General features: G+C 38.0%; 1 protein-coding gene across 5 annotated transcripts in view; it reads left to right on the top strand.

The window, feature by feature from the left end:
* The window catches only part of APAF1 (apoptotic peptidase activating factor 1), a 96,146-nt gene that overhangs the window by 11,430 nt on the left and 61,962 nt on the right, over positions 1-22,754 (top strand). For all 5 annotated transcript variants that reach the window (XM_040491136.1, XM_040491137.1, XM_040491139.1 and 2 more), the window contains exons 5-10: positions 12,037-12,220; positions 15,098-15,210; positions 15,310-15,441; positions 18,361-18,599; positions 19,007-19,174; positions 20,154-20,285. In XM_040491136.1, the coding sequence (XP_040347070.1) occupies positions 12,037-12,220; positions 15,098-15,210; positions 15,310-15,441; positions 18,361-18,599; positions 19,007-19,174; positions 20,154-20,285 (968 nt within the window). The remainder of the gene's footprint in view (positions 1-12,036; positions 12,221-15,097; positions 15,211-15,309; positions 15,442-18,360; positions 18,600-19,006; positions 19,175-20,153; positions 20,286-22,754) is intronic.

The following is a 22,754-nucleotide window of genomic DNA, read 5'->3' as shown; positions in this document are numbered from 1 at the left end:
TTTTTTTTTAATTTTTTTTTTCAACGTTTTTATTTATTTATGGGACAGACAGAGACAGAGCATGAACGGGGGAGGGGCAGAGAGAGAGGGAGACACAGAATCGGAAACAGGCTCCAGGCTCCGAGCCATCAGCCCAGAGCCTGACGCGGGGCTCGAACTCACGGACCGTGAGATCGTGACCTGGCTGAAGTCGGACGCTTAACCGACTGCGCCACCCAGGCGCCCTAGAAAAAAGTTTTTAGTAACTTGTCTATTTTATATGTAATCCCCAAGAAAAAGAAAAAAATGGGAATTGACTATGGCAACCAATGGGTTTTTGCAGATAGGCCTTTTTTTTAATTTGCTTTTTTTTTAATTTTTAAAAATGTTATTTATTTTTGAGAGAGAGAGGTAGAGAGAGAGAGGGAGACAGAGGATCTGAAGCAGGTTCCGTGCTGAAAGCAAGAGACCCTCATGTGGGGCTTGAATTCATAAACCATGAGATCGTGACCTGAGCTGATGTCAGATGCTTCACTGACTGAGCCACCAGGCACCCCTAGGTTTTTTTTTTTTTTTTAAGAAATCACTACACTCAGTGTGGGGCTTGAACTCACAACCTTGAGATCAAGAGTCCCATGGGGCACCTGGGTGACTCAGTCAGTTGGGTGTCCAACTTTGGCTCAGGTCACGATCTCACTGGTCACAAGTTTGGGCCCTGCATCAGGCTCTGTGCTGACAGCTCAGTGACTGGGGCCTGCTTTGGATTCTGTGTCTCCCTCTCTGCCCTCCCCCACTCGCACTCTGTCTCTCTCAAAAATAAAATAAATACAAGAGTCCCATGCTCGACTCACTGAGCCAGCTAGGCGCCCCTGTGGATAGGCTTTATAGATTCATTTGACATCTAGCGACTGACTTCTTGCTTCAGGTATTCATGTATTCAGCAAATGTTTGAGAGCCTACTATGGAGCTTGGCAAAAAGGAAGGTCCAGTCTGTGCATCTAAGAAATTTATTCACAGTCAAGTAGGGGAGACAGACACGTAAACAAATTATATGTGACAAACGGAGCAGTAGAAACAAGTATGTGGTACAAAGTTAGAACAAAGGAAGGAAGTATTATCTCTCTGGGGGAAGAGGATGAACAGGACAGGCTCCTCTAATGACATGACATTTTAGCTGGAGTTTGGAGGAATAATAGAAGTTTGCTAGGTAGACTAGGTAGGGTTGGGAGAGTAGCGAAGGTATTGAATAGACTGGGGAAGGGCATACTGTGCAGAAGAGTTTAGGACATGTTGCAGGTGTACTGCTGACCTTAATGAATCTGGTGGGTTCTCAAGGTATTCATAGTTAGACAGCTCCATCAGTCTTTGGTTGCCTTCATTCATTAGTGACTTCAGGTGCAATTTAAAGATGGTTCTTGACTTCTAGTTGTTAATAACTTTTTTGTTTATAATACATAATAAGCAGTTAAAAGAGTTTATGATGAGATGACAAAATTAATGATGGAATAAATTAGTAAGCATTTAAGAGATTTAGAAAGATGAAGGCTAGGGCACATCTGTTGTACTCACCCTGCTTGGTGTATACTTCACAGCCCTTGTCAGCAGTATTGATCTTCTTTTGTTAGAAAAATGCCCCAATTCCTTGGTTTTTCCCTGTTGTCATTAGAGAGAAGTTTGTGGGATTCAGTTCCATCCCAAGTCTTATGGCTAAGGTTTTTTTTTTTTTTTTTTTAATTTTTTTTTTTTTTCAACATTTATTTATTTTTGGGACAGAGAGAGACAGAGCATGAACGGGGGAGGGGCAGAGAGAGAGAGGGAGACACAGAATCGGAAACAGGCTCCAGGTTCCGAGCCATCAGCCCAGAGCCCGATGCGGGGCTCGAACCCACGGACCGCGAGATCGTGACCTGGCTGAAGTCGGACGCTTAACCGACTGCGCCACCCAGGCGCCCCCTTATGGCTAAGGTTTTATTTGAATGCTTATTTATTCATTCGCTCACTCTACTGCAAAGTTGATCACTAAGGGTATTTCAGAGTAAAAATTGGTTTAAGTTCTTTTAGTGTGAAGAAATGCATTTTCCTTACAATATTATGATGAATTTCCTTTAAAAACATATTTATAGCTTACTAATTTAAAGGTTAGAAGTATGCTGCTCAACTCAGTTTAAATCACTCTAGATTACTGAAGTGAATTTTCAATTTTAGGGGTTAAAATTGACCAATAACTTATGGAATTAATTACCCAGGAATCAGATGGTATAAATTGTGGTCTCAGAGTTTTAACCACCTTGTTTTGAGAAAATGTCAAAGATACTGGCAATAGTCCAGTGTATAATGTAGTTAATATCTTTCATATACTTTTTGAGATTTCATGTTAATGTATAGAGGATTGAATTAATCATTGTTTAGTTCACACCTGTTTTCATATTGGGTCTGTGTAAGACTTAGCTTTTTCTTTTCTTTATTTTCTTTTTCTTTCTTTTTTTTTTGGTATAAGACTTAGCTCTTAGCTACTATGTTTGTTTTCTTTTAAAAATTTCCCATTCTCGATAAAGAAATTGTGGTTTATATACACAATGGAGTACTATGTGGCAATGAGAAAGAATGAAATATGGCCGTTTGTAGCACCGTGGTTAGAACTGGAGAGTGTGATGCTAGGTGAAATAAGCCATACAGAGAAATACAGATACCATATGTGTTCACTCTTAGGTGGATCCTGAGGAACTTAACAGAAACCCATGGGGGAGGGGAAGGAAAAAAAAAAAAAAAAAGAGGTTAGAGTGGGAGAGAGCCAAAGCATAAAAGACTCTTAAAAACTGAGAACAAACTGAGGGTTGGTAGGGGGGGTGGGAGGGAGGGAAGGGTAGGTGATGGGCATTGAAGAGGGCATCTTTTGGGATGAGCACTGGGTGTTATATGGAAACCAATTTGACAATAAATTTCATATATTAAAAAAAAAATTCCCATTCTCATTTTCCGTCCATTCCTTTAATACACACTTTTCCATTGTGTCTCCTCTTCTGTTTCATCTCCACAGTAATTCTTTAAGACCAGCTGGGTGTTCTACAGTTTAACTCAATTCTGACACTATGTACCTGGAGATAGTGGCAGATCCCACAGGTTAAGGGCTTAATCTTGCAAGACTGCCCTCCTGCCATCCCTCCCATCCTTCAGATGCTAATCACAAGTCCAGGTTGTTAGCTGTGCATCTGACCAAATGGCTATAGATTGGACTTTCCCTCTTCTTGGATTTGATTAATTTGCTAGAGTGACTTTCAATATATATATATTTTTAATGTTTATTTATTTCTGAGAGAGAGAGAGGGTGACACAGATCCGAAGAAGGCTCCAGCTCTGAGCTGTCAGCACAGAGTCCCACGCGAGGCTCAAACCCATGAACCGTGAGATCATGACCTGAGCTGAAGTTGGATGCTTAACCGACTGAGCCACCCAGGTGTCCCTAGTGTAGCTTCAAAGGAAAACATTTTATGTACTAGATTACTTGTTTATTATAAAAGCATACAAAAGAGGAACCGCCAGATGGAAGAGATGCAGTAGGGGCAAGGTATGTGGGAAGGGGTGTTGAGCTTCCCTGACAACTCTAGTATACCACTCTGTCTATACCTTCATTGCACAGGCTGTCTATACCCCCCTTTTGGGAGGCTTCATTAAAATGAAGGTGATTAAATCATTGGCCATTAGTGATTGAGTTCAATTTCCAGCCTCTCTTCCCTCTCTAGAGGTCTGGAAGATCTGGGGCATGGGGCTGGAAGTTCCAACCCTCTATATGGTTGGTTCCCTGGCAGCAGTCCCCATTTTTGCATTATATTGAGCCTTTTCGAAAGTAATTTTATTAACAAACTCAGGTGTGGTTGAAAGTGTCTTATATGAATAATTTTCACTTTTATACCTCTGGCATTATTTCAGGAACTGGGAACAAAACTAAATATTATAAAAGGTGTCCCTATGGCTCTTATTTGGGAAATTACAAGGGTTTTACAGCTATGTGCCAGGAACAGTGATGAAGACCAAATATATTGATCACTGTATCACCTCCCCATAGGTGATCACACCTCCCCATAGGTGATCCTTCCAGTGTATTTAATGTATGTTCTTTGTAAGCATATTTGTAATGTATGTTTTCTTGTAAAATGTGGTGTTTGTAGGCAGGTATTTTAAATTTGCGTAAATGTTATAGCGTTAATTATTCTATTTCTTACCTCTCTTGACACTGTTTTTAAGATTTATCTTTGTTGCTGGGTATATATCTTATTTGTTACACCTGATTGCTATCCTACATGGGGTGCATCTAGCACATTTTATTGTTTATTCCCCTAGTTAATAGATACATAGATGGTCTCCAACTCTTAGCAGCCCCACTAAAGCTGGGCTGAACTTTTACAGAAGTGAGAATTTTTTGAGTGTATGTATTTAGGAGCAGAATCACTAAATTATAGAAAATGGTGACATCAGATTTGATTGCCCTCCAATCTGTATGTTCCCACCAGTAGTGTATGAGGGATCCTATAATCTCACTTCCTTATTGACACTAGGTATCATCTAGATTTATAATTTTTTGCTAGGTCAGCAAGTATAATCTTTTAATTTGCATTTCTCTGATAACTTGAGTTTGACTATTTCTAAGGAAGCTTTTTAGCTTTTTGGGTTTCCTTTTTTTAATTTTGTTTGTATCATTTGTCTGTTTTTCCATTGAGATTTCTTTTTCTCTTTGCTCTCTAGGAGTTTCTTTTATATTCTAGATATTTGATGCTGTTGGTTTTAGATTATGTAAATATCTTCTTTTTATTTGTCTGTATTAACTTTGCCCTGGATGTCTTTAACAGAAATCTTTAATTCTGATATAGTCAAATTAATGAATTTTTGTGTCTTCTAATTTGTGCTTCTTGAATTTTGCTTAAGTACTTCTAATACGGTATTATTATTCAGATTTAGTTCATTAATGTTTTTGGAGTCTGCTTTAGTATATCCACTAATTCAAGAGTAGATACTTTACTGAAGATAAATTTTAGTCACTGGAGTTCATTTCCATTCTAAAATATAGGAATCTTGGATTTTTGCCATTTAATTGTAGTATGAAACCTTTTTTTTTTTTTCTTTTGTAAGTGTCGATAGCTGTAAGGTTTACAAACTTTATTAACACTGTGGTTCTGGGGGCACCTGGGTGGCTCAGTTAGCTAAGTGTCTGACTTTGGCTCAGGTCATGATCTCACAGTTCATGGGTTTGAGCCCCATGTCGGGCTCTGTGCTGACAGCTCAGAGTTGGGAGCCTGCTTTGGATTCTGTGTCTCCCTCTCTGCCCCTCACCTGGTCATGCTTGCTCATGCTCTCTCTCTGTCACAAAATAAACAAACATTAAAAAATTAAAAAAAAAAACTGGTTCTTATAGAATTTTTGTTGTCTTAGGGTGGTGTTTAAAGAAATTATTAAAATTAATAAAGAATATTAGATTCTTAACTACTTATGCCTATACATTTTTAGGTAACCCAATTTCTTTTTTTTAAAGTTTATTTATTTTGGGAGAGCTTGAGTAGGGGAGGGAAAGAGAGAGAGACGAGAGAGGAGAGAGAGGGAGAGGGAGAGAGAGGGAGAATCCCAAGCAGGCCCCTGCACTGTCAGTACAGAGCTGACAGGGGGCTTAAACTCACCAACTGTGAGATCATGACCTGAGCCAAAATCAAGAGTCAGTTGGTTAAATGACTGAACCACCCAAGGTGCCCCGAGTAACCCAGTTTCCTTTCGAATGTTCAACCCTTTATTTATTTTGGGTGTGGGTAGGAAAATAGGAGTTTTAAAAACACAGGTGTTTTTAAAAAATTTTTTTAAATGTTTACTTTTGAGAGAGAGAGAGAGAGGGAGAGGGAGGGGGACAAAGTGTGAGCTGGGAAGGGGCAGAGAGTGAGGGAGACACAGAATCCAAAGCAGGCTTCAGGCTCTGAGCTGTCAGTATAGAGCCCAATGCAGGGCTTGAACTCACAAGCTGTGAGATCATGACCTGAGTTGAAGTCGGACGCCCAACCGACTGAGCCACCCAGGTGCCCCCCCCCTTTTTTTTTAAATGTTTATTTATTTATTTGGAGAGAGAGAGGTAGAGAGAGCATATGTGATAGAGCAAGGAACAGAGAGAGGGGGAGAGAGAGAATCCCAAGCAGACTCTGTGGTGCTTGAACTCACAAACTGTGAGATCATGACCTGAGCTGAAATCAAGAATTGGACGTTTAACCTACCGAGCTACCCAGGTGCCTGGAGGAGTTAACATGTTTATAAACCATTGATATCGCTGTGTATATATGCTGAGTTTTTAAAGCATGGAAGCTTTATCTGGAGGCTGTCTACTATTCGTTCTGTCCTTCCTAAGATTTCTTTGATGCTATTAGATTTTTGATTGCTACCAGGACAAATCACATGTGAAAGTAGGATGGGGTTACTTTTCTCTGATTAAAGGCAGTGTTTTTGTGAATAAGTTCCCCTGAATGAATTACAGGTGTAAGCCTCATTCAAGGCTGACTTGCTCCCTCTTGTGCCCATAGTCAAGATGTTTACATTCTTTCTGAAATGTGGAATTAATACTGTTATACCATGATGGTAGGAGATTTGCAGATGAGTTGGTCATCTGGTCTCTTTGTTTTTCTTTGTAAAGCTAGCAGTGTTTTATTTTTTCTTGTATGTGTTTCTTTTTTTTTTTTTTAAGCCTCTCTCTCTCTCTCTCTCTCTCTCTCTCTCTCTCTTTTTAATTAAACTCTGTACCCAGCATGGGGCTTGAACTCATGACCCTGAGATCAAGAGTCACATGTTCTACGGACTAAGCCAGCCAGGGGCCCCTTGGATATGTTTCTAATGCCCTAATGTTTTTGTTTTAAATTTAGGAGAGAAAGATTTTTTATTTTTTTTTTTTGCTTTCGAACATATTGTGCCTTTATTTTTTAAAAACTTTGTTTTTAATTGAAGTATAGTTGACACAATGTTACATTAGGTTCAGGTATACAACATAGTGATTTGAGGACTCTACACATTATCTATCACCCCAAGTATAGCTACCATCTGTCACCATACAGTGCTATTATAATACCATTCCCTGTATTCCCTATGCTGTACCTTTCATCTCCTTGACTTATTCATTCCATAACTGGAAGCCTGTACCTCCCACTCCCCTTCATCCATTTTGCCCAGTGTCTCCACTCCCCTCCCTTCTATGAGTTTGTTCTCTGTATTTATGGGTCTGTTTATGCTTTTTGTTTGTTTATTTGTTTTTTAGATTCTACATTTACGTGGTATCATATGGTATTTGCCTTTAGGAGAGAAAGACCTTTGGTCTAGGTAATAGGTACTTAAATTTAAATCTGAGGAATTTGTTAGCTAGTTACATCTGGACACTTTCCATTGTCTTTTACTCTGGGATGACTTTTTTTTCCCCCTAAGTTCTTTATTCTGAGAGAGATAGAGAGAGAGAGAGAGAGAGAGAGAGTGCATGCACACAACGTGTGGGGGAGGGGTGCGGGGAGAGAGAGAGAGAGAATGAATGAATCCCAAGTAGGCTCTGTGCTGACAGTGTGGACTTTGAGATCATGGCCTGAGCTGAAATAAAGAGTCAGCCGCTGAACCAACTAAACCACTCAGGTGCCTCGATTTTTAAGAAATTTTAAATGGAATGCACACATTAAAAAAAAAAACAAAACATAAAACCTTAGGAGCAACAGGTAGTTTAAAATTTGTTTTAAATGTTACAAAAGTAGGGGTGCCTGGCTGGCTCAGTCAGTAGAGCATGTAATGCTTGATCTTGGGGTTGTAAGTTTGAGCGCCACATGGGGTGTAGAGATTACTTACAAATAAAATCTTTAAAAAAATTACAAAAGTAGTATTTTCAGGGGCTCCTGGGTGGCGCAGTCGGTTAAGCGTCCGACTTCAGCCAGGTCATGATCTCACGGTCCGTGAGTTTGAGCCCCGCGTCAGGCTCTGGGCTGATGGCTCGGAGCCTGGAGCCTGTTTCCGATTCTGTGTCTCCCTCTCTCTCTGCCCCTCCCCCGTTCATGCTCTGTCTCTCTCTGTCCCAAAAATAAATAAAAAATGTTGAAAAAAAAATAAATTAAAAAAAAAAGTAGTATTTTCATTTAAAAAGGAGTAAAAATTCTTTTCACTTGCTTTTTTTCCCTTTCTCCTAAATTCTAAATCCTTTAGCAGAGGTAATTGTGGTTAACAGTTTACAGTGAAGTTTTCCAAAACTTTTTTCCTGTATATTTACAAACCTGTGCACACCCAGAATGCAGCTGTAACACTAAGGGAAACCTCAGGGATTTACTATTTCATAAATGTAGACTTATACTGAGGGAAGTCTAAGGGAGCTTGCAGAAGCTTTCACTGATAATCAAACCATGCTTCACAGCACTGTCTTTACCCTAGTTCCCTGCAGAATTCTCTATCTCCCGGTTATTTGTTATCTTTTAGATTCTCATGCAGTTACTAGTTAGTACATTGCCAATTCTGATCTAGGTTTCCTCCTTTCATTCCCAAGCTTTTCTGTCTTATCCCCTAGGTTTTCTCCTCTGTGATCAGGAAACTCTTCTATCTTATCAACCTGTTCTGAGAATGTTTATTTTCTTGCCTTATCTAAAATTGGGCATTCCCCCACTGCTCCCCCGCCCCCCCCCCCAATACCACATTCTCCATAGCTACCTTCCATGGTTTGGCAACTTTTTTCCCTTTACACCCTATATACTTAAGCACTAGGAAGTGTTTGATGTTGTCCTTGCTTTCTGTTGCCTCATCCAGACCATTAATACTCCCTTTTCCAGCTAAAGTCTTTGTCCTTTGAAATTCACTTCTCTGATCCTTCCCAGTTATGATATTGTTCTCATTCATTGATGATTGGAGTTCTTAATTATAAATTTAAGCTCTTCTGTTGACACTCTTAGTAAGATCAGTTGACATTTATATAGATGAGTCATCCAAAACCTTGGCCTCTCAGTTTCTTGATTTCTTTATCTGCAGTGACCATTGTCTTTATTTTCCTTTAGCCATTTGCTTCTTTGATCACAGACTGGACCCTTGTCCTTGCCAATACCGGAAATGATACTACTTTTGAAATCTTAACGTTAAACCTGTTCTACCCTTTGCCCACCTCCATCTATTCTTCAAGTTTACTACTACAGTTTTCTGATCTATCAAGACTTATTTCTTTTTGATTCCATAATATCCTCACTATTTATCCCATTAGCACTCTCCTAGGCTCAGACCTATGTTTTTATTGCCCATTATTCAGTTGCTTCACAGCACATGCTCTTGGCTCTTCAGTTTCTCCTTACTTGGGTAAAAGCTGATTGCTTCTCCTCTGCTAGGAGATGGGATCTAATTGCTTACTCCCCATTGCTTCATCCAGACAGTTACTTGCTTATTCCACATTGCTTCATCCAGACCATAATTTCCTTCCTCTTTGCTGAAGAAAATCACCCAACTTAGTTTCAGTGTAAATTTATGACCATAAACCTTGGCAATTTTGCTAGGTTTAGTTAGTGGATGTGTAATTATTGCATTGAAGTTTATAGGGTGTAATCAAAAAACAACTTTTTTCCCGTGTTGCCTGTTCAAAACTTCCCTGGGACTGATTCTTTCCCTCACCTTGTACAGGTTCAGAGTCCCCAGGTCACTTCAAATTTTAAAAACAATCTAATTTTTTTTTAAGTTTTTATTTTAATTCCAGTTAGGTAGCATACAGTGTTGGATTAGTTTCAGGTATATGATACAGCTATTCAACAATTCTGCATCATCTGGTGCTCATCACAAGTGTACTTTTTTAAAAATTTTTTTTGATGTAACTGTAACTTTATTCTTTACAAAGTTATATTTATTTCAGGTATGCAGTATAGTGATTCAACAGTTCCATACATCATCCCAAACAAATCCCATCACCTATTTAACCCATCCCCCCTCCCACCTCTCCTCTGGTAACCATCAGTTTGTTCTCTATAGTTAAGGATCTGTTTCTTGGTTTATCTCTCTTTTTCCCTGTGCTCATTTGTTTTGTTTCTTAAATTCCACGAGTGAAATCCTATGGTATTTGTTTTTCTCTGATTTATTTCTCTTAGCATTATATTCTCTAGCTTCATCCGTGTCATTGCATATGCCAAGATTTCATTCTTTTTTTGTGGTTGAATAATATTCCATTGTGTATATATACATCTTTATCCATTCATTAATCGATGGGTACTTGAGCTGCTTCCATAATTTGGGTATTGTAGATAATGCTGCTATGTATCCCTTTGAATTAGTGTTTCTGTATTTTTTGGGTAAATACTCAGTGCCATTGCTGGACCATGGGATAGTTCTGTTTTTAACTTTTTGAGGAATCTCCATACTGTTTTCCATAGTGGCTGCACCAGTTTGCATTCCAGCAATCTAATTTCAATAATTAAAATGTCAAGGCCTATTTAATATTCCAAACTTCATTTATATGTAAGGTTTTCTCTTTCCTCAGTTGGTCCTGCCTCAGGCTTGGGAAGAGGTGGTTAGGGTGGACATTGCAGGTTGTTTCCAGCTTTTTTCTGTTGAAAATAGTGCTGCAGTAAATATCCTTGAGGAGGTGGAATAGTTTAGAATGAGCAGTGGTGCTGGAGTTTGAATCCCAGCTCTACTTTATTAACCTATGTGACTTTGGACAAACTACTCAATCTTCTTATACCTCAGTTTCCTTATCTATAAAATGGGGAAAATAAGTGTCTTCCTGATAGTTTCCAATGTAGATTAAAAATAGATTAATATGTAGAACCCTTAGAATATCTGTCATAAGTAGGTCTTTGCATTTATACAGATCTTTCTTTTGGATGGTTAAGGTTTTATAATAGTGATTTTTGTACTTAATTATTTGTAAATACCAGTAAACAAAAATTGCCCTTTGGTATGTTATAACTTATTAATCTTTATCTATTTTTTGTATTTTCTTATACTATTTATGATTACCTAATATAAATCTTTATGGTTAATGCCACTGGTATGGTCTAATGCTACTGCTCACCATATTTTACACATAGGAACCCTTCTTGCATTTTTTTTTTTTTTTTTTAATCTGTACACGGAGCTGATTAAGTACAGTCTATGAAGGCTTAAGATTTTTGGCTCCTGATACCTATGTAAGTAAAAATATGTATTGTAAGATGCACTGTGGCTTAATTAACAATGATAATGATGTTAACAGTTGAAAGTAACAGTAATAATAATTTCCATTCTTATATGGTGCCTACTACTTCAAAGCTTAATATTTGCAGGGTGCTCTCAGATCCATATCACTAGTAATCCTGTCTGTTATAATACCTTACGGTTAACAACATAGCAAATTTACATGTTATTAATTTCTCAGTGTAACTCTGAAATAGGTAAGGTAAATAATACCTTAGTATATGTCAGTATAACAAATGAAAGTGAGGTTAAGTGATTTGCTAAAGATAGCATAGCTAGTAAGCAGTAGAGCCAGACTTGAACCTAACTTCTTACTTTAAGTTTCTATACAAGAACCATAATGAGTGAGTTATGTGTTCCTGGATATCTGTGGTTCTCAGTCAGAGGCAATTTTGCCCCCAGGGGGACATTTGACAATGTTTGGAGATATCTTTGGTTGTCCTAATCAGGGAGGAGGAATGCTACTAGCATATAGTGGGTAGAGGCCAGGGAGACTGTTAAACATCCTACAATGCCCAGGAAAGTTCCTTACAATAAAGAATTATCTGGCCCAAAATGTCAAAAGTACTGAGTTTGAGAAATTATGTTTTACAGTGATCATTGATGACATAGGACAAAAACTAAATTTTAGTTTGGTAAGATTTTACCGATAAACAGATTTATTTCATACTTCAGTTTCTTCACATCTTCAGCTCTTCTTAGATTCAGGTTATAAAGCTCGACAGTACTCTACAAGTGAAATGTGTACACTGAATCAAGAGAAATTAAAGATAGGATGAGGTTGAAATTGGAGCAAATCTAATCACCAAAATCTTTCAAAGGAGGACACCTGTTCAAAGGCCTTAAGTTTATTATTATTATTTATTTTCCTAGGTTGTTTCCCAGGGGGTGTGCACTGGGTTTCAGTTGGGAAACAAGACAAGTCTGGGCTTCTGATGAAACTGCAGAATCTTTGCGCACGGTTGGATCAGGATGAGAGTTTCTCCCAGAGGCTTCCACTCAATATTGAAGAGGCTAAAGACCGCCTTCGCATTCTGATGCTGCGTAAACACCCACGGTACAGATAGACAAATTTAATGTATGAAGTCCCAATGAGACTTAACTGCTGACAGTTTGAGAACATCATACCCTTTTCTTGCTCTTCAGTAGAGATCTAAGAATGAACCGTTGCTTTTCTGCTGTTCTTTGTCTTGTATTAAAACAAAGGTGGCTGCCACTGGGCAAAAATAGCTATTTTCCTTTGCATTCTACCTACTATGTCTCTTATCTACCACTGGGGTGCTCAAGAAGTATTTCTTAAGAAGGTGAGTTGGTTAGTGATCTTTGCTAGAAAATGCAAGCTTCTTACCTTGAATCCATTCTTTTTATTTTTTTATGTTTATTTTTAGAGAGCGAGCATATGTGTGCACCAGTGTGTGTGCCAGCAGGGGAGGGGCAATGAGAGGGGGAGGGAGAGAAAGAGAGAGAGAATCCCAAGCAGGCTCCACACCCAGCACAGAGCCAGATGCAGGGCTTGATCTCATGACTATGACATCATGACCTGAGCTGAAATCAAGAGTCAGAAGCTTAACCAGCTGAGCTACCCAGGTGCTCCTGAATCTGTTGTTTCTGATGGATAACACTGAACAAGAGACCCAATAAATATAGGCACCTGGTAAAAGGGTTATTTATTTAATGGGACCCTTCTGTTGTGTTGTATTAATTTTTGGATATATGTATATCTAACTTTTCTACTTTCATGTACTTCAAGAGTGTGTTTTGTTTGTTTATTTAAATAATTAATTCAATAAATAAGATTATAATTATGTGCCAGGCGCTGTTATCAACTGTTTTGCAATTTTCATTAGCCAGAAGGGAGACAATAGCTTGGTTGCTGCTTATGTTAACAATATAATTATCAATAGTTAACCAGCTGGGATTCAGTCATCACTTTGATTTCCCTGATCTAACAACCATTCTTTCATTGGTTCATTTAACCAACATTGAGTGTTCTGCTAGGTTCTGGGTCAAGTGTTGCAAGTACAATGATGAATAAAGCCTTCCTTGAGAGTTCAGCAGTAAATTGGGTGAGAATTAGGTAATGGCGCTGAACTTTTTTTTAATGCTGCAGTGTAGCTGATGATGCAGTACACTTTCATATGTAACAGTGGTGAGTATGGCAGTGATTCTTAAATTGGTAAGGGGATTAATATCAATATTGAGTGAGAGTAGTAATTTGGGAAAAGCCTCGTAGTTGATTCTTAATGGATGCATAATACAGAGGACAAGCTCCCTTCTCTCTGGCTTCTTTCTCTTCCAGATCCCTCTGTTATTGCCCCCTTCCCTTGATAGTCACTGGTATCTATTTTCCTGGAGGAAATGGGATTGAGACCACTAACTAATACTCTTTTCTTGTGTAGTAACTTCTCCCTAGTCCTGCTTCCCTTCCCTATGAAAGTAAAAGTGATTTCTGTTTAGGAATACTGTAAATGCTAACACATGTATCAGGCCATGGCTTATAAAGTCATTCATTTTGTTTTATTTTTTAAATTGTTTTAAAATTTATTTTTTAATTTAATTTTTAGAAAGTGTGTGTGTGGATGTGTATGAGTGGGGGAGGGGCAGAGAGAGAGAGAATCCCAAGCAGGATCTGCGCTGTGAGTGCAGAGACTGACATGAGGCTCAGTCTCACCAACTGAGAGATCATGGTCTAAGCTGAAATCAAGTGTAGGATGCTTAACTGACTGAGACACCCAGGCACCCTGTCATTCGTTTTGTTTATCAACATCATTGTGGTTTATGCTTTGGCAATTTGCCAGGCTGTGTGTGTACCCAGAGTCTTTTTTTGTAATGCACAGAAGTGATGTGCCATTAGTATAAAAATGCTAGTGTATAATTACCCTATCAGCTTTTAGTTGTATTTTTTTCTCTGTATGTTCTGCTGAGTTCAAAAAAGTTTTTGGAGAAACCAATTAAGAATTGGCACAGAGGTTCATTAGGAATAAACAAACTGACTTATAGATGGAAAAGACCCCCACTAGTGTACCAAATGAAAGGTAATATTCTTGCTAGTGCATTATGTTAGAACGCATGAAATTGCTAGTTTTGTAGGTAAAAAAAAAAAAGGCTAAAATGGTCATTGTTATATGATTGATTCTAATGCTAACCTTGAGCTCATTTCTCATTTGGTTTTGGTACTTAAAGACTAAATTAGAAAAACCCCATTACTGGGGCACCTGGGTGGCTCAGTCGGTTGAGTGGCCGACTTCAGCTCAGGTCACGATCTCGCGGCCCGTGAGTTCGAGCCCCGTGTCGGGCTCTGTGCTGACAGCTCAGAGCCTGGAGCCTGTTTCAGATTCTGTGTCTCCCTCTCTCTGACCCTCCCCTGTTCATGCTCTGTCTCTCGCTGTCTCAAAAACAAATAAAAAAACATTTAAAAAAAAAAGAAAAACCTCATTACTTGGAAACTTCTTTTAAGGCACTTGGTAACCACTTTTTAATACCTACACGGTTCTGTTTTTATAGGTTTCTTAACTTTAATATACATTCATTGGGGTGCCTGCATGGCTCAGTTAAGTTTCCAACTCTTGATTTTGGCTCAGGTCATGATCTCACAGTTCATGAGACTGAGCCTGCCAGTGTGGGGCCTGCTTGGGATTCTCTCCCTCTCTCTGCCTCTCCTTCTCCCCTTCGCACACACACTCTCTCTCTCTCTCAAAATAAATTAAGTAAACTTAAGAAAATAATAAAATGCATTCATTGTTTTGGGTTGGAAGAGAGGAAAGTCTAATTTTTTTTCCTTATTTGTATCAGTATATTGTGAAACGAATATAGCAAAGGGGAAGAGCCATGAAATACATATCTTTTATTTTGTAAATTTTAAAAGACATTAGAAGGAAGCTTTAAATAAATGTCATTAGTGACTTAATACAAGTTTTTGTTTTTTTAAAATTAGGTCTCTGTTGATCTTGGATGATGTTTGGGATCCTTGGGTATTAAAAGCTTTTGACAATCAGTGTCAGATTCTTATTACAACCAGAGACAAGAGTGTTACAGATTCAGTAATGGGTAAGGGTTAATATGCTTTTTACTACCTTTATGTTTTAATTCAATTAGATTTATATATATATTTAACCAAATTACTTACATCATGTGATTTTGTTACAGGTCCTAAATATGTAGTCTCTGTGGAGAGTGGCTTAGGAAAAGAAAAAGGACTTGAAATTTTATCCCTTTTTGTTAATATGAAGAAAGCAGATTTGCCAGAACAAGCTCACAGTATTATAAAAGAATGTAAAGGTATGGTTATTTATTTTGTGTATGAGAGGGTTATAGAGATACTAATTTTATCCTTTTGTAAATTAAGCTAATAAGTATGACAATTTAGCACATGAACATCCAGAAACTTTACTAGAATATTGTATTCTAGAACCTAGAGTATTTTAGGTTTTTCTTTGATACCCTAAATAGATAATAATATTTTGGTATTCATTTATTCATTAAAATAATATTTAATGAACACCCATGATATGTTAGTGGGAGACGTTAGATAAAGACATGACTTTTGTCAAAGAATAAAAAAATATGAGAATCAGAGTTTTAATTTTTTTGGTTGATTTTATAAAAATAGTATTCTAATTTTGTATGTAACATGGTGTTCTCTTAATTTGCATTTTTTATGAAGTTAAGTGAAGTTAAACTTTTTACTTGTTTATTGACTATTTATTTGCATTTTAAGAAATTATCCTTGACTCACTTTTCTTTGTGATAGCAGATTTTTAATTGACTTTTGGCACTCTATTGAAGCTATTAGCTCTTTGCCATTTTTTGTAAATACTTTCCCCAGTTTTTTGTCTGCTTTTTAATTTCATTTGTAGTATTTTATTTGACATACAGAAATTTAAAATTTTAAATAGTCCTATGAGTTCTTAAGATTATTTCTTCCACTGTTGTTAATGCTTCAACAGACCTTGTTTTTTCATTCTGCCATCAGATAGATAGTTTGTTTTGAGCTAATCGACTTAAAAAAAATTTTTTTTTGAAGGTTTATTTATTTTTGAGAGAGACAGAGCATGAGCAGGGGAGGGGCAGAGAGAGAGGGAGACACAGAATCCTAAGCAGGCTGCAGGCTCCGAGCTGTCAGCACAGAGCCTGACGCGGGGCTCGAACTCACGAGCTGTGAGATCATGACCTGAGCCGAAGTTGGGCGCTCAACTGACTGAGTCACCCAGGTGCCCCTGAGCTAATTGACTTTTAAAAAATATCTTAGAGGGGCGCCTGGGTGGCGCAGTCGGTTAAGCGTCCGACTTCAGCCAGGTCACGATCTCGCGGTCCGTGAGTTCGAGCCCCGCGTCGGGCTCTGGGCTGATGGCTCAGAGCCTGGAGCCTGTTTCCGATTCTGTTGTCTCCCTCTCTCTCTGCCCCTCCCCCGTTCATGCTCTGTCTCTCTCTGTCCCAAAAATAAATAAACGTTGAAAAAAAAAATTTTTTTTAAAGGCAAAAAAAAAAAAAAAAAAATCTTAGAAAAGAATACTTCATTTGTATTCTAATTGTGAAGGTGATGTTTGTCCATTTTGAAACATTTATTATTTTTTAAATTTTTTTCAAGACTTAAAAAAAATTTTTTTTAAAAAGATTTTTTTTTTTTTAACATTTATTTATTTTTGAGACAGAGAGAGACAGAGCATGAAGAGGGGAGGGGCAGAGAGAGAGGGAGACACAGAATCCGAAGCAGGCTCCAGGCTCCAGCACAGAGCCTGATGCGGGGCTTGAACTCACAAGCTGCAAGATCATGATCTGAGCCCAAGTCGGATGCTCAGCCAACTGAGCCATCCAGGCGCCCCTATTTTGAAACATTTAAAAGATGTGTGAAATGATAAAGAAAAAAGAGAAATTATCCATAAACCTGATAATTATTATCATCACGAGAGTATTTCAGTCTTTTAGGACATCTAAAACTTTGAAAAAAATATTCAGGTTACAATGGTATACATAATTTGAATCTTGTCTTTTTTCATATAACAAATCTTGAATATTATGTCATTAAGTATGTTTTGAAAAAAGTTATTAGTGGCATAATATTGTGATAACTTCAATTTATTCAGTCATTTCTCTATTGTTGTTTAAGATTTTTCACTATTTCAGGGGCACCTGGGTGGCTCATTTGGGTAGGTAACCAACTCTTGATTTCGGCTCAGGTCTTTATCTCATGGTTTGTGAGTTCAAGTCCCACATCTGCTGCATGCACTGATAGTGCGGAGGGAGCCTTCTTGGGATTCTCTTCCTCCTTGCCCCCCACAAATAAATAAATACATTTAAAAAAAAAAGATTTTTCAGTATTAAAAAAATTTTTTTTAAATCTTTGTTTTTGAGAGAGAGATAGAGTGTGAGCAGGGGAGGAGCTGAGGGGAGGGAGACACAGAATCAGAAGCAGGCTCTAGGCCCTGAGCTGTTAGCACAGAGCCTGATGCGAGACCCAAACTCACAAACCGTGAGTTTAACCGACTGAGTCACCCAGGCGCCCCAGATTTTTCACTATTTTAAATAATGCTGTGTTGAGGGACACCTGGGTGGCTCAGTTGGTTAAATGTCCAACTTCAGCTCAGGTCATGATCTCATGGTTTGTGAGTTCAAAGCCTTTGCATCGGGCTCTGTGTTGACAGCGAGGAGCCTGGAGCTTGCTTTGAGTTCTGCGTCTTCCTCTGTCTCTGCCGTTCCCCCCCCCCCCCGCTCACACTCTGTCTCTCTCTCAAAAATAAACATTAGAAAAATAAAAAATAAATAAATAATGCTGTGATGGATATCCTTAAAGGAAATATTTCTTATTTCTAATGCCTTCTTTAGAATAAATACATAAAGTGAATCCAAGTTTTATAAATATTTTAAGGGTTTGGGTAACATGCAGCAGAAATTGTTTTTTAAGAATAATGTGGGGTGCCTGGGTGGCGCAGTCGGTTAAGCGTCCGACTTCAGCCAGGTCACGATCTCGTGGTCTGTGAGTTCGAGCCCCGCATCAGGCTCTGGGCTGATGGCTCAGGGCCTGGAGCCTGTTTCCGATTCTGTGTCTCCCTCTCTCTCTGCCCCTCGCCCGTTCATGCTCTGTCTCTCTCTGTCCCCCCCCCCCCAAAAAAAAAAAGAATAATGTGACTCTTAGTGGTAATTTTGAAATGACACAGTATTAACCCAGTGACTTTGTTTTTTGTTTTGTTTTATTTTTAGGTTCTCCTCTTGTAGTGTCTTTGATTGGTGCACTTTTACGTGATTTTCCCAACCGTTGGGATTACTACCTTAGGCAACTTCAGAATAAGCAATTTAAGAGAATAAGGAAATCTTCATTTTATGATTATGAGGCTCTGGATGAAGCCATGTCTATAAGCGTTGAAATGCTCAGAGAGGACATCAAAGATTATTATACAGATCTTTCCATCCTTCAGAAGGATGTTAAGGTGCCTACAAAGGTAATAGAAGGACCAGCAATCCTCATCATTGGGTATTTTTGACATGGAACTTTTGATATAGTACCAAGGATGTTGTTATAGAGGATACTGGAAGGTTAAGACCCATGTCACTGAGGAGGTGTGGAGGATGTAAAAATCCTACTGCTCTTAGTCTCCATCAAGAGCTTGGTGTTGAACTCAGATTAGTTTCCTATTTCTCAGTTCTAGTGAAGCTGGAAAAGCATCTGACTTTGTTATCTCTCTTTTCTATCCTGACAAATAGTTGAGCTTCTTCATATGAAATTGAGATGCTATTATTCAGGGCTTTATGATATGATTTGTGTGTATGTTTATGTGTGTTAACATCTTATCTGCAATCCTGGTAATTGTATTTTTGTGATACATTAAATGCTTAAAATGATTCCCAGGTGTTATGTATTCTCTGGGACATGGAAACTGAAGAAGTTGAAGACATACTGCAGGAGTTTGTTAATAAGTCTCTCTTATTCTGTGATCGGAATGGAAAATCATTTTGTTATTATTTACATGATCTTCAAGTAGATTTCCTTATAGAAAAGAATCGCAACCAGCTTCAGGTACTTGCATCTCTGTGCATTTTTTTTTTTAATTTTTAACTTTGAAATTTTAGGGTTATAGAAGTTGCAAAACTGTCTTTAGGGTTAAAGAGAGTTTTATGCATGTACCTTCATCTAGCTTCCCCCAGTGTTAACATCTTATGTAACTATAATAAAGTTATCAAAACCAAAAAATTAACAATCACAGAATGTTGTTAGCTAACCTACAGATTTTATTTGGATTTCACCAGCTTTCCCACTAATGCCCGTCTTGTGGTTCAGATCAAGACCCCATATTGCATAATAATTGTCATGTTTCCCTGGTTTCCTCAAATCTATGAAAATTTCTTGGCTTTCTTTATCTTTCGTGGTCACTTTTGAAGAGTACTACTCAGTTATTTTGTATAGAGTCTCTTAGTTTGGTTTGTCTGATTGTTTCTCCTGACTATATTTAGGTTATATTTTTTTGTCAAGAATACCACAAAAGTTATGTTATGTCTTCAGTGCATCATATTAGGAAGTCGATATGTCTTATTGTCAGTGATGTTAATGTTGATCACTTGGTTAAAGTGGTACCTGCTAGTTTCTCCAGTGTAAAGCTACTATCTTTTCCTTTTGTAATTAAGTATTTTCTTGGTTGATTCTCTGCACATTTTTATTTTTATTTATTTATTTATTTTTTATATTTATTTTATTTTTTTTTCAACGTTTATTTATTTTTGGGACAGAGAGAGACAGAGCATGAACGGGCGAGGGGCAGAGAGAGAGGGAGACACAGAATCGGAAACAGGCTCCAGGCTCTGAGCCATCAGCCCAGTGCCTGATGCGGGGCTCGAACTCACGGACCGCGAGATCGTGACCTGGCTGAAGTCGGACGCTTAACCGACTGTGCCACCCAGGCGCCCCCTCTCTGCACATTTTTAAATAGCTTTGTAAGCTATAGTGAAACTTAGGTTATGAAATTGTTTCTGTCCTCTAAAATGTTTCATTTGTGTTTCAGGATCTACATAAGAAGTTAATCACTCAGTTCCAGAGACATCACCAGCCACATACTCTTTCACCAGATCAGGAGGACTGCATGTATTGGTACAATTTTCTGGCTTACCACATGGCTAGTGCTAACATGCACAAAGTAAGATGACCCACTTAAAAATTACTATTTTTTATCTCACTTTTATTTCATCCTATGTTTAGAATTTTCTTTTACCTGTAAAAATAAAATTAAAGTCTATGTAAGTATTTTTGTTTTTGTTACTCTTTTTACCTACAGTGATTTAAAAAGGTACCTTAGTAAATCTAGTAAATGAACCACCTAAAAATTCACTTTTTTTTACCAGTAGCTATCTTTTTTGGGCAGTATGGATTTTAAACTTTGAGAGGAATGAAGAATGGGAAAGTATATTCATTCATTCAGCAAATATTTATTGAGTGCCTGTTAGGTACTGGTATTGTTTTTCATTGTGAGGATATACCATAGGCACAAAGTCCCTGCTCTCATTGAGTTTACATTTTCTAGGGAGACCAATAGTGGACAAATAAATTTATGCTATTTTGGGAGTAGTAAGTGCTCAGAGAAAGAAAACATGGAAAGAGAAAGTGATGGTACAGAATCATCATGATTTGTTGATGGAATTGGTGTGTATTATAAGATTACTCCAGACTTGTACAACAGAAAGAATGGAGTTGATATGAACTGAGATTCGGATGTCTGTCAGGGGGTGAAGGGAGTGTTAGGAACTCATTTTGAATATACTGCTTCTTATACTTTTAAGACATCTGACTGGAAATAATGAATATGTAGTTGGATATATGAATATGAATTTCTGGGGAAAAATTATAGATTAATGTAATTTTAATATAACTTAATTACAGTATCCATAACATTATGGATAACATTTGGGTATTATCACCACATAGATGATATTTGAAGTCATTACTTCAACTAATTCAAAATGTTAACATTTTGGAAAACTGTATGTACTTTGAGTAATTTGTCTATGCTTAGGTATGTTATCTCTTGGTTAAAAAAAGGGTGTATTGTTGTACCCTGTTTTTTTTCACCTAGCAAAATACAGTTTACATTTAATAATCTGCATTGGAATGAAGATATTCTGATAAATATCTGTGCCAAATTTGCTTTAATTGTTGCACATTTAGGTTTTCAGATTTTTGCCTTTATGATGCTTTAATGAACAATCTTGCTTGTCTTTGTACCTACATTATTTCCTTCAAAAATTTTTTTGAAGTGGGATTATTGGGTCAGTGCATCTTTTTAAAATTTGGCATGTCTGATAGTGTGACAGGATTCAGTTTTTTCTCACCATTTTAGACTTTTTTTCCTGATTTTTAAAGGTAATTTCTAATATTTAATGTTTTTCATTGGAAAACTTTAGGAAAACTAAAAAGAAAATGAAGATGGCAATTATTGTTAATGCTTTTTTGTATAATTTTCTAAGTTGTTCTGCTCAGATACATATACTTATTCTTTAAAACCAAAATAGGATCATAATAGAAATAGTCTTGGGGAGCCTGAGTGGCCCAGTCAGTTGAACATCTGACTCTTGATTTTGGCTCAGGTCATGATCTTTTTTAGCTTGTGGGATCAAGCCCCACATTGGGCTCTGCTCTGACAGTGTGGAGCTTGCTTGGTATTCTCTCTCTCCCTCCCTGTTTCAAGATAAGTAAACATTAAAAAAAATGAAATAGTCATATCTTTTTTTTCTACTAACCTACATTTCATGGTCATCTTTTTATGTCAATTTATGTAAGTGACAAAATTTTTTTAAAACATTTATTCATTTTTGAGACAGAGCATGAGTGGGGCAGGAGCAGAGAGAGAGAGATACACGGAATCTGAAGCAGGCTCTAGGCTCTGAGCTGTCAGCACAGAGCCTGACGCGGGGCCCGAACCCACGGACCACAAGTTCATGACCTGAGCTGAAGTCGGATGCTCAACTGACTGAGCCACCCAGGCGCCACATAGAGTGACAAAATTTTTTTTTTTTTTAATTTTTTTTTTTTTCAACGTTTATTTTATTTTTGGGACAGAGAGAGACAGAGCATGAACGGGGGAGGGGCAGAGAGAGAGGGAGGCACAGAATCGGAAACAGGCTCCAGGCTCCGAGCCATCAGCCCAGAGCCTGACGCGGGGCTCGAACTCCCGGACCGCGAGATCGTGACCTGGCTGAAGTCGGACGCTTAACCGACTGCGCCACCCAGGCGCCCCAGAGTGACAAAATTTTTAAAGCTTCATACTGTTTCATTGTATAGTGACCAATTGGCTTATAGATAATTAGATTGCCGAAGGACACTTGTCTGATTATTTTCTTAGGACATATTTAAAATAAAATTTTTTTAAATGTTTATTTTTGAGAGAGAGAAAGCGAGAGTGAGGGAGGGGGAGAGAGATGGAGATGCAGAATCTGCAGCAGGCTCCAGGTGAGCGGTCAGCACAGAGCCTGATTTTCAGGGCTCAAACCCACAAACCGTGAGCTCATGAACGGATACTTAACTGACTTAGCCACCCAGGTGACCCAGGACATATTTTTATAAGCATAGTGTCTGGGTCAAATGGTATGTAGAGTTTGTATTTTTTTTAAAG

The sequence above is a fragment of the Herpailurus yagouaroundi genome, unplaced genomic scaffold (genome assembly GCF_014898765.1).
Source record: "Herpailurus yagouaroundi ecotype Mexico unplaced genomic scaffold, PumYag 182, whole genome shotgun sequence".
Classification (NCBI taxonomy): Eukaryota; Metazoa; Chordata; class Mammalia; order Carnivora; family Felidae; genus Herpailurus; species Herpailurus yagouaroundi.
This window is presented reverse-complemented; position numbering and strand designations above follow the sequence as displayed.